The following is an 11,874-nucleotide window of genomic DNA, read 5'->3' as shown; positions in this document are numbered from 1 at the left end:
CCAAAATGAAAGATCCCTTAATTCAGCTCAATATAAAGCTTGGAAGTGATCTCTCACAGACGTGCTTTTACCTCGTAGGGAAATCGCTAAAGAGAATATAATCCTATGAATGTTGCTGCCATGACGGAGATCAGCACCAGCAACACCCCAGAATGTGTGTGTCAGTCTGATATGGTGAAATGAAAACAATTGAATTATCAGGATGATCTAGAGCAGTGGTTCTCAAATGGGGGTACGTGTACCCCTGGGGGTATGTGAAGGTACTCCAGGGGGTACGTGAGATTTAAAAAATATATATTTAAAACTAGCATCCATTCAAAAATCCTTAAAAAATTGTTATTTAATAAATATTCAATAAAATATAAGTGTTTAATAAATCAGATACTGATGGCACAACGCTGTGTATTACATCTTTTTTTCAACCAAAAATACTTTGCGCTGGTTAGGGGGTACTTGACTGAAAACATATTTCACAGGGGGAACATCACTGAAAAAAGGTTGAGAACCACTGGTCTAGTGGGACAGTGTTGGCCTGTGGGAATGAGGAAGTGCCACATGTCCAAATCAACAAGTGGGACACTGCACTTCTTTGGCTCCTTAACAATACTCTAAACTAGTGTGATAGGATGAACTGCTCTCGACATATATGTGTTTCACATACAGACATTTGTGGAATGAGTAGATAGACACTTTACTTCTGCCACACTCTGGTTCACCACCAGCGAAGCTTCCATGGTTTTACTTTTGTGATCATTCAATGGCAGTTTCTGCATTGACGTGCAGCCTCAGACAACCCCCCCCCCCCCAACTGGGGCACTACAGGTGGTCTACATGTGGCTGTACAGTACTGGAACTTAACATTATGGTAGCTTGTCCTTAATGTCCCAATCTGTGAAAATGGTGGTCAGCCTTCAGATCCTCTCAATGACGGACCAACTCAGGTTAATGTGAACCCTGGGTCTGTAGTGTGGTGGAGCCAATCACCTGTCAGATTTTAGGGTTATTCACAGATGACTGCTCTCCCCTCTGCCTAAAAAGCCGGAGCCGAAGCTTCACCTACCAAACTTACAGAGCCGATAAACACATGGGCTGCTAGTTAACCTCGCTTCTAATGGCCTGCTGTGGCCACAAGAGGGCAGGACATTGCTAAACAAATGCAGATAGCCAACATCTCATCTTGAATGGGACAGACAGCTGTTCTGAGATAAGATGTGAGGAGAGATATCACTTCCATTTGCTCAGATGTTACAGAAGTGAACACCTGAAATAAAGCAGTTTACACAGAAGAAACAAAGAATAAATGAACCCACATTCTTCTGATGGGGTGGAACGGCGGTTTGGTGATTTGCATTGTCGCCTCACGGTAAGAAGGTTCTTGGTTCTGCCGCCTTTCTGTGTGGAGTTTCCATGTCCTCCCTGTGTCTGTGTGGGTTCCTCCTGATTCCTCCCACAGAGACTGTAGGTGTGAGAGTGAATGGTTGTTGGTCTGTGTAGATTGTCCCTGGGATGGAGTGGAGACCTGTCCAGGGTGAACCCCATCTCTGACCCAACGTCAGCTGGGATCGGCTCCAGCTCCACCTGCGACCCTCAAAGGATAAACAGCATATAATGGACATTATTCTGACATCAAGAAATGACTATCAATTATATAAGTGACAAAACAAGCAGTGGGGTGTTTAATGTCCTCTGTAATCCTGGGTAGGTGTTTGTGTTTGTTAAAGCACATACTTCACATAATAAAGTTTGTATGATTATAATAACTGTAGCAGAGGGTTCTCAGCTGATTCAGGGTTTTTACAATTCATTTATTTGGTTAACAAGATAGAGAGTTTTCTTTTAAGGAGACGGATGTGATGAAGATGATCCTTCAATGCAGGTGTAACAATGGCTCTCTTGGCCTGTGCCTCTGACCAATCAGAGGCAGGCACTGAGACTCTTAGCGAAACCTAAAGCTTAGCTTCAACTTTTAAGAGTGCTTGTAAAAAAAAAAATCAACACAAAAAACAAAAAAAGGACTTTCTTTACATTTTATTTATTACATAATAAAAAGTACATTACCTTTCATTTATATATATATTTATATATATATATATACATATTATATTCATGTAATTTCCTGTCAGCTGATATATCTAAGAATCCCATACAACAAATAAACCCACAGCTTTACAAAATGTGTCACGTCGGTGGCTCTATAAGGCTGAAGTGTTACCTAGCTGACATACACACACTGCATCTACGTCAGTGGGAAACATCCCTCTCTCCTTCACCTAGTTCAATAAATAACATTAACATGAAACATCAGAGTCCAGGGCCACTGTGGATGGAGGTTAGGCTCCACATCTACACACTCACAGTCACACATTTGGTATTAAAACGGTAAGTTAGTCCCCACCGGTCTGCCAGGGTAGATGTCACTGTACACAAGACACAGTCAGCATGCAAGAGGGTCGACACAGTTCTATGCAGAGAAACTGCAGCAGGTAAAAAGCTGAAATGCAACAACTGAATCATCACTGTGGACATGTGAAGACCAGCGAATGTTCAGCACTTTGGGAAACATCTATTTGAAGTGTGATTCATTCAGAGTGCTGCTGCCAAAGAATCCTGTGTCCTACTCAGGAGGCAAACTGTGATTTAAAGATTCCGGTCAGACGTCCACTGATGTATTGTTGTTCAGTTTTGGTTCATGTTGACACTTTGCAAACCAGATAAAAAGTGAAGAGGAAGTCTTATGGACTTTTAGTTGTTTTCACAGAGGAAGTCCTGATTGTATTTGTGGTGTCACAAATTTAGTCATAAATATTAATGAATGATTAAAAAAAGGAGGCAACATTACATAGGAACAGCTACTGCAAAAAAAAAAAAGGGGTTTATATTCTACAACTGTGAATCGATTTAGAAAAATCCACTAACATTGTGTTGATGGGAGTGAAAACTTTTGGACTCCACCACCAGGGTGCAGCGCAGCACCCAGACGTCATGCACATGCTGGAGAAATATTGAAGCTGGTTTATCTTTGTTGAATGGCAGCATGTAGCAGCATTGTTGATTTACTGCAGTGTTTAATGAACACGTCATATCCCATCACCTACAGAGACCTGCCGATCAACACACACTGCAGCACTTCAATAAGCTCTGCTGGAGCTCACCTGCTTCCACACACGCACTGAACTCCGGATAATCTCCAGACATTCTCCAGAGGGGCTGTATGTAAGAACCCAAATGTCCGAGTGAGAGGCTTCAGACTTTCTGCAGAGTTTCTCTGGGCTGCCCCCTAGTGCGACTGAATGAGCCAATGTGAGAAGGAGGATTTACTGCGAGCGAGAGGGTGTGTTGATGTTTCTAACACGCGACAGACGCAAAACTAAAAAAGAAAACAAATGTCTGAGGTGAGAAAAGTGGTGTAGTGCTGTAAACAAAAGCATGTGATGGAATTGATATGTTACATCCTGCCTCTGCCGGCTGCTCCACCCTCACCTCAACGCTTCCACACAGAGAGTTCTGTGTGGATGTGAAAGCGTCTGAGTGGAGAATCTCCTGCTGTGTTGAGAAAGGCAAACACCAGAGAAAGTCCAAACCCGATAAGGCGGACATTCTCTGGAGTTCATGTCTGAGAACGGCTCGTCGTTCTCTGGTACTGCAGTTACAGCTGCTGCCCTTCACTTGTTTGTATCAGCACAGTCTGTACACATGAATAAAGTGACTGAACTGGAACGTAGGCTCTGATTTCCAAAGACAGACGCCATCAATTCAATGGAGACTGGAGTGTGAGCAGGAAGTATTCAGCCATGACTCCACTCAGCAGTGACGTCTAACTGCTCCTACTTGCTTCCCTACATTTTGTTGTGATGTGAACTCGTTGCATGAAAAGCTGCTGAGCTTCGTTCATGCTTCAAATCCACACAGGTGTCTGCAGAGATCTGCACCATGAAACATGAGTCTCAGCTCTGATTAAATATTTGTTGGATTCATCATGAACCTCAAAAGTTGCCGTGTCGCCCTCTAACTGTCGTCTGCCCAGTGGACCGGGCTCACAGCTCACTCAAGAATCTACACTGTGGAATGTTCCAGATGGGCCATGAGAAAGGCTGCACATGTACCCACAATCCTTTGTTTAGTGGAGGAGGAATTCATACGGTGCCAAAATCAAAGCTTGTTTTTACGTTTGGGGATAAAAAGAAGATAGAATGAAGAATTTAAAAGTAGATATAAACATTGATTCTGTCTTTGGACTTTACAGGAGAACAGAATTTGGTCCCTGAAAACAAAAACTGACTGATAAATAAATAACTTTGTTTTTTCTTTGTACAGATTTCAAACTGATGCTCGTCAGTGGTGAGACAACAGTGGGAGAAATATTGGTTCTGTTACGACTGAAGTCAAAGGTCCTGCACTCGTTTCTTCTTCTTCAAAACTCACCAGCTTCATGAGAGAACACGTTGAATCAATCCCACGTCCACGAGGCCTGTGTTGATATTAGAAACTGTTCCACCCTCATGTATGAAAACTCAGTCAGGAGTCATGTTCAGGAGAAAGTACCTTCCTGCCAACACATCTCATTACAGAGTCAAAGCAACAGACAATGTCTGCTACGAATAGTGTGTGTGTGTGTGTGTGTGTGTGTGTGTGTGTCCAGAGCCTGATACATCTGATTCCTCTGCCACTGAGCTCCATTCTTGACCCAAAACTATTAAAGACACATGAGTCACTGTTTTGCACACACATGCACGCGCGCATACACACACACGCACACACTCTCAATTACTTTGACTCCAGATGAACACAATTCTTTTAAAGCCTTCTTCTTCTCACCAGAATCAAGCTGTGGTGGGACATTGTGATCATTTTTTTTCTACCTTTGTGTTATTGTAGATATATAATGCAGTGAGTTGAGTTTAAAAATACTGGCATCAACCAGTCAAATTCTCACCATGTGCACAACAATGTAAACTGTCCCCATGTTGCCAAACAGCCACGTTCTCCCACAGGACCTCAGTGTTCTCAGCTGCAGCCCTGCTTCTACTTCACACTTTTAGTGAACTGCAACTTTACCGCAATCATTTTTATTGGAATTATTTTCCTTGAATGAATTCTCTGATCCAAAATATCTGAGTATGATGTCACACTTTCTACGTTAAGTCATTTATCCACAGGAATTTAAAAAAAAGTAGCAAACAGAAAAATGGCACAAAGAACGTGTGGTGCAGCAGCAGGGTCAGGTGTGTAGTTCTGACCCTACAGCGAACGCAACTAACGCTTCAAATCAAACGTCATAAGACTGAGGTGTCACATGTCATCTGTCCTCTCACATACTTTATATTTCATCATGTCAAAAAGCTGCTGGCGAGCAGATCCTGAAGTTGGAGTTGAAGTCTGTTGGGTCCAGTTGTTCAGTGGGGGGTGGGGGGAGCTCTCTGTCTTACTTGACCTCGTCAGCCATGCTCAGGGGTCTGGGCGAGGTCAGCAACGGTAAGGGAGAGCTGGCCTCGATGAGGGCGGGGTTCAGGATGATTGGCAGGGACATGGGCGGGACTCCCACCTGCAGGGGAGAGGCAAGGGGCTGCAGGATGAGGGGTGACTGGCTTAAGGGTGAGGGGTTCTGGGTGGGGGACGTAGTTAACGGCACTGGCATGGGGGGGTTGGAGGGTGAGACTGCAGATGATCGGTCTGCTCCTGAAAAAACAGAACACAGGATTGGAAACAGGTCAGTAAGTGCTCCACTCGTCACTTCAACAAAGTTGTTCCCATGCTTGCGGTGCACTACACATGTACTACGCCTGTTACTGGAGTGTTCCACTAGAGGGCACACCAAATATCTCTGAGTGTGTAGAACAACAGAATTGCAATTTGTAAATAAAAAAACATGGTCACACTTGAGGTCTTGTACTGCCCTTACAATGCCCCCTACCGTTCCTGTGTGTACTGCATCTCACGGACGCATCGTATGCATGACCAAAGAAACTAAACGGATGCTGGCTACGCAAGGCAGCCATGATCCGTATGAGTAGGTCAAAGAAAGTATATCTCCAGCGTTAATGTCACACAAGACAACTAGGCCGAGGACTTGGTGGTTTTTGATAGTTGAGTAGTCTGTGAAATATATGAGGAGAGTGTGTGACTGAGCCTGAACGTGATTAGTTAAAAAAATTAGGTATTTAAATCCAAGTCATGATAATAAATGTAATGCCAAACATTTTATATTTTTCAAGTGTGAAGCTTTGTTTTGCTGCCTCCAAATATCTTTGGCTTTTAGATGAACAAAACAAAACATTTAATATCATCATCTTTAGAACTAAACAAATTGTGTCGTGTTCTGATGTTTTATTGACCAATCAATTAATTGCTTGGTTGTCAAAATGATCAGCAGATTAAACTGTGAGTTGAAGTCCTGGTGTGATGTGATCATTTGTCTCTTAAATCATTGTTTCAAACTCAGTATCTCCAGACTGATTTCTGTTGCTCTGTGCTTGTTTACAGATTGATCTAATCTCCCTGGTCCTCAATTAGAAGAAATGTGTTTAATTTAACTCTGCTAAAAACTTTACATCATCAGCCTGAGCAAATATCTCATAGGACTCGGGGTAATCTGGTCTAGTGAATCCACACAAAACTGTCTCTGCTCTTTCCTAAATCAGTCTCTGCCTCACAGACACACAGTGTCTTTTTAATTCTGAAACAACATGTAGGGGGGCAACTACACAGAAATGAAACCCTGTCCAATGCCTGGCTCTGAACTGCAGGTATGATGATCATCAGGTTTCACCAGGCTCAGTGTCCTGAGGTCTTTGAGTGTCTCCACCATGACAGAGTGATGTCATGTCACTGATTTTACCGGTGGCACTGGTTGACTGAGGCTCCTTGGGTGATGCTGGCCTGCTGGGGGTCTGTGTCTCTGCAGGGGACACTGGGACTGGGCAGGGCGGCTGGGCAGGTGGTAGAGACATCTGAGGGGATGGAGGCTGACCTGCTGGAGGTGGAGGCTGCACTGGCTCTCCTGGAGGACTGGGTACTGGTTCTAAAAATGAAGATGATACTAGTTAATTCAACAAACTAAACACAAACATGTCACGTGTGTATGTAACAGATAAACTAGTCTTATCCAAACATGCTTGTGTGTCAGCTGCATACCTGGTATGACAGTCTGTTTGAAGAGCTCCTCCCTGAGGTTAGGCAGGAAGCAGATGATGCGTTCCCAGGTGATTTCCCACAGGTCGGAGTATCCTGTCCTGGAGTCAGCACTGTGAAAGATTCCTGCAGTGTCCATCACCAGCAGCATGTTCTTCAGAGACTCAGGAATGGCCTCCAGCTGCATGTGCAAAACGAAGAGAACATCAGCAAGCTCAGAGTAGCTCATTCAACACCGGGCTCAGGATAATTTAAAAAGTCAGTATTAACACTGTACTCACCAGTAAGTCACTGGAGCCTGCGTGCATATACCTGTCCATGAAGTCCAGGATGGTGAGCCACAGGGCAGCAAAGGTAGGCAGGGACAGAAGAGGAGACAGGTGCTGGAGGAAAACCTGAGCAGATGGAACACAGCCAAACATCAGCCGCTGCCACAACAATGAGCTCAGTTCATGTGGGCAAATGTTTCTGGAACGTTCAGAGGCAACATATTCAACATCGTCCCTGATCAAAGCTGGAGCATTTAAGGGAGATCACTCTTTTTTAAGTCTAGTTTTGCCATTATGCATATTGGCTATAATAATTGCTAAGATATGAAGATGAAGAAATGAACGGACTTAAAGTGTTTTGTGGACCCAAACACTTCACCCACCCCTCCATCGTCATAGTGGTGAGTAGATAATGAGTGAATTGTAATTTCTGGGTGCACTATCCCTTTAACTTAATACAGTTATTATAATAGGAATTAAAAATTAATTATCCAAACTGGCTATTGTTAATGTTCCAATTTGATTTTAAGAAGATAACTTCAGGCTCACTGACCTCCAGTACTTAATAATAGGTCCTGACCTGAATCTGCAGGATATTACACTGCTCTGCTGTGATGGGCTTTTTTGGTTAACTGCATGAAAAAGCAGATGTACATTCCTAATAAAGTGCTCAGTGATATGTCGTGTATGTGATGTATGTGCTGGTTGTTGGTAGTGAATGCTGTGTGAGTGTGTGTTGCTTTAAACCTTTGACAGGAGAGTGCAACCTCTCATTCTGGTCTCCTCCATACCACCCACATCTGCTGGGCTTATGTTGTCAAGCAGCTTAGTCAACAAGGGGAATAGCACCTGCAAACACACACACATGCATGTGCACACACATCAGCAATCTCCTAAAATATGTGAAAATCTACAGACTGTAAATGAGCACAGCTGTAACACTGTAAGTGGTAAAACTTAAACAGAACACAGAAGCGAGTGCAGAAGATGAAATGATTTGGTTCATGTATAATATAAGAGGAGACAATGCAGACATGTAGCTTCTCCTCTTTTCTTACCTTATTGAAGCAGGACTCCCACTCAGTGGCATCGAGTGTCTGAAGATCGTGAACAAGCAGCGCCCTCTGGAGGTAGGTGAGGGCCTGCATACGAACCTGTCGCCTGGCATCGCAGCACAGCCAAGCGATACCTAGCAGCAAAACACACATCAGCTGCAGTACAGACTCAAAGTGACCTAACGCTTGGTACTAAAACACATCAGACACTTTCATATGTTGTATTCTGCACCTTTCATGAATTGTTCATCAAAACAATTTTGTGGATTTTCAAGGATATTATTGTGCACATGTGGGCGAATATGTGAGTGTTGCAGGCAAGAACTAGATGCAACCTAAAATCGTTTTGATATTTATGTTAAGGAAGTAGTATCTGCCAATATATATGACTATCAACCATTGTTTAAAACAAAATAGCAACACTTTAAATTACAAGAAGAGTAGGACAGGTTGAACAGGTTCCCAGACAGTATACTTACACAAATGTGCGTTATTGTATTTTTATGATTTGAACTATTACTAAAAAAGATGAATCCCATATAAATGTATGAAAATACATTCCCAAAAAAAGCACTATGTCAATAACTGTATTCAACCTGAGTCTCATTTCTATATTAGAAGTCTTATCATATCCTGCTAATGCACTTGTACTGTAGCATATAATGACCCTGCATTATTTAGTTGCTAATAATATAAGAATAATATAATGCTGTTTGCTACAGCAGCTGTTGCGCTGCACCTCCTGCGTACCTTGCAGCAGCGGACACCAGCAGCTGGTCCACAGAGTCTGGGAGTCGGCCTCGATTTTCCTGCCCGCGGCCTGCAGGTGGCGCTGTTCCTCGGCCCAGGAGCTGTAGATGCTGGCAGCCCGGGTGTGCAGCGTGTGCATCAGGTCTAAAAGCTGCATGGTCACAAACAACAACAACAATGTCAACAATAACAAGACTCAATGTCACATGTGGGGTGATGACACATTCAAGTGAGTACTGGATGAGTTGTCTCTAAAATATGTGATTGACTGGTAACATGGCACTTTGCTGTTTATTATAGACATTAAATTAGGTAGTTGATGAGCTGCAGACAAACAAACTTGTATTTTTATTCATGTCATAGTGTATTATATGATGTATTACTATAAAACAGCCCTCTTTCAGAAGTTGATCACGTCGTGAAAACAGGACTTATGTTAGTTTACCATGAAGTGCAGCTAACAGGAAGATTTTAAAGATTGTATTGAGGACATGCTTCACTTTCACCAGAGGAAAACATACAGAGTATGTTTAATGTATCTCAACAGAAAGACTTCCCCTCAACCAAATAAAATATTGTACAGTTTAAAAAGTAGTGAAGCTCTGACTGTGTATTTGTAGGAAAAAAAGGAATTGACAGCACTGTCATGTTCCCCTGGATCACAAATGAAAGGATAACACTGGTGTAATATTGCTTTTTGCTGATGCCATCAAAGAAACATAGATAGTAGCATGTAGATCTCATGCCAGTTTTTTTCCCCATTAAATTCAAAGCTGTGTTACACCTCTTTGGAACTCATTGACAAAAAAGGCCAAATGTAATAATAAGAGGTAGAACTGTATTGAAGACTAATTGTTACAACTTTAAGGAACCGTATAACATTTAGGGAGATAGGCTTAACACAATCCTAAAGTCCACAAACATTATCTAATCTTTTTTGTTTAATTTGTATTTAAACTGTAACGCAAACAAGTTGCGGTTATAGGAAGATGTATATGATTCATCTTCACACAAAACTGTGTTGAGTCTCATCCTGGGCTGAATCCAGAGACTCGACTCAGTTTCCTGGACGTACAGATTAACAGTTCTAGACATAGCTGGAGAGCACAGGTTTAAATATACAGTCGATCCTTATGTGGCTGGAAATAATAGATTTTTCAAGTTTGCTACAAATTACAATTATAGTTTTCTTTTTTAACTGTCAGATATTAGAACTGTCTAGACTTCACAGCTGTACATACAGTATGCTCTAGCGTTCACTAGATACTTACCAAAAGTTATCAATAAACTATAAATAAATCAGTATATAATATATATAAAATTATGTATGATATATATATAAAAAGATAGCAATAAAACTATTTAAATTGTCAGATATAACGTTTTCTATTGTTAATTTTACGTTCATAAAACCTTTTCTAAGCTGTAAATTCATGGTGTGAAAGGGTCTGAATACTTTCTGAAGCCTCTGTACATTACTGGTGATAATTGTAATGGTGATAATTTTTTTAAACAGTTGGAAATTCTGTATTATGACGAAAGCAACAGCATGACAATACACTGGTTTTATCCTTTAATGTAGAATTCCCACAGAAAGTCAACATCACAGCAGAAACAAAGGACAAATCGGATACCGTTAGGAAAGGTGTAATATTATAAATACAAATTTTAAGTAAGGTTTTAATGTGCAACATTTTTGTTATAATATCATATAAAGTTACACCATTCCTAAATGTACCCTTAGGTGCCAAAACCATGGATTCCCAAACACATCTTGACGTACCTGACGTCACCTCAGCATGAAGCAGTGTTTACCCAGCCTCTGAAAAGTCTTGAGTTCTACCCACACAAAACATTTGTGAGTAAAACAAAGATGTGTTTGTGATTCTTGGCCTCAAATCAACACAAGGTAGAAGGGTGAAGAGGGCTGTTGTACTTACGTCCTGACTAACCTGTAATGACACCGTGTGGTAACTGGCTGGGACCCCCTCGTCCTCCTCCTCATCGCTGTGGGAACGGGATGGACGCTGGCTGGATGCTCGGCTGCCACCGCGCCTTGTGCCGCCTGCACCCTCCTTTTCCCTCCCGCCTGCCTTCTTCATCAGCCGGGACCTGGAGCCGTACTTGTGGCTCTTCTTTTTGTCGTGATTGCGGTAACCTGAGGGAGAAAATTGTTGAAGAATTATTGATCTTATAAGAAGTAGAAGTTTCTTTTATGCATGAGAGGCATTGAGAGACCTTTTAAATGTATTAAGTCAACTGGTAAATTTTTCCAATTCTTCCCAAAATGTTAAATTCCGTTGAGGTCCCTTGACTGAAGAGGGAATTGACCGTTGACAGTGTGACTTCAAACCAACCTGTTTTAATGCACATTTAGGATATTTGTTATAGGAAGTTGTAGTTGTTAACTTTAAACGTTGAAATGGATTCTTCTGCTGAACAGTACGTACTACTCCTTGAATAGCTGGTAGATGACAAACACCCCAGCACCATGTATGACTGTAGGTTTTGTTCTCTCTCCTTTCTGCCTTTTACAAGAAATTTCTGAATGTGTGCTAAATATTAAGCTCCATGCTGCTTGCTAACTAATGCATAACCTAATTTTCTTGTTGAAAAAGTGGCAGCCAGAATTTTCTTGTAAAGTAAAAAAACTAAACAAAATTAACAGTTAA

General features: G+C 41.9%; 1 protein-coding gene across 8 annotated transcripts in view; it reads right to left on the bottom strand.

Annotated features, from left to right (window-relative positions):
* Nucleotides 1-2,013: 2,013 nt before the first annotated feature.
* Nucleotides 2,014-11,874, bottom strand: part of gbf1 (golgi brefeldin A resistant guanine nucleotide exchange factor 1) — an 86,698-nt gene continuing 76,837 nt past the window's right edge. For 6 of the 8 annotated variants that reach the window (XM_035172657.2, XM_047342439.1, XM_047342441.1 and 3 more), the window contains 8 exons: nucleotides 11,143-11,360; nucleotides 9,203-9,353; nucleotides 8,456-8,586; nucleotides 8,145-8,246; nucleotides 7,410-7,523; nucleotides 7,132-7,309; nucleotides 6,836-7,018; nucleotides 2,014-5,676 (listed from right to left, as the gene is read on the bottom strand). In XM_035172657.2, coding sequence (XP_035028548.1) covers nucleotides 5,423-5,676; nucleotides 6,836-7,018; nucleotides 7,132-7,309; nucleotides 7,410-7,523; nucleotides 8,145-8,246; nucleotides 8,456-8,586; nucleotides 9,203-9,353; nucleotides 11,143-11,360 — 1,331 coding nt within the window. In that variant the 3' untranslated portion in view covers nucleotides 2,014-5,422. The remainder of the gene's footprint in view (nucleotides 5,677-6,835; nucleotides 7,019-7,131; nucleotides 7,310-7,409; nucleotides 7,524-8,144; nucleotides 8,247-8,455; nucleotides 8,587-9,202; nucleotides 9,354-11,142; nucleotides 11,361-11,874) is intronic. The other 2 variants (XM_047342440.1, XM_035172659.2) reach the window with 1 other exon arrangement.

This window comes from Hippoglossus stenolepis, chromosome 12 (genome assembly GCF_022539355.2).
Source record: "Hippoglossus stenolepis isolate QCI-W04-F060 chromosome 12, HSTE1.2, whole genome shotgun sequence".
NCBI classification, from domain to species: domain Eukaryota; kingdom Metazoa; phylum Chordata; class Actinopteri; order Pleuronectiformes; family Pleuronectidae; genus Hippoglossus; species Hippoglossus stenolepis.
The sequence above is the reverse complement of the archived record's forward strand: the minus strand, read 5'-3'. Positions and strand labels throughout refer to the sequence as shown.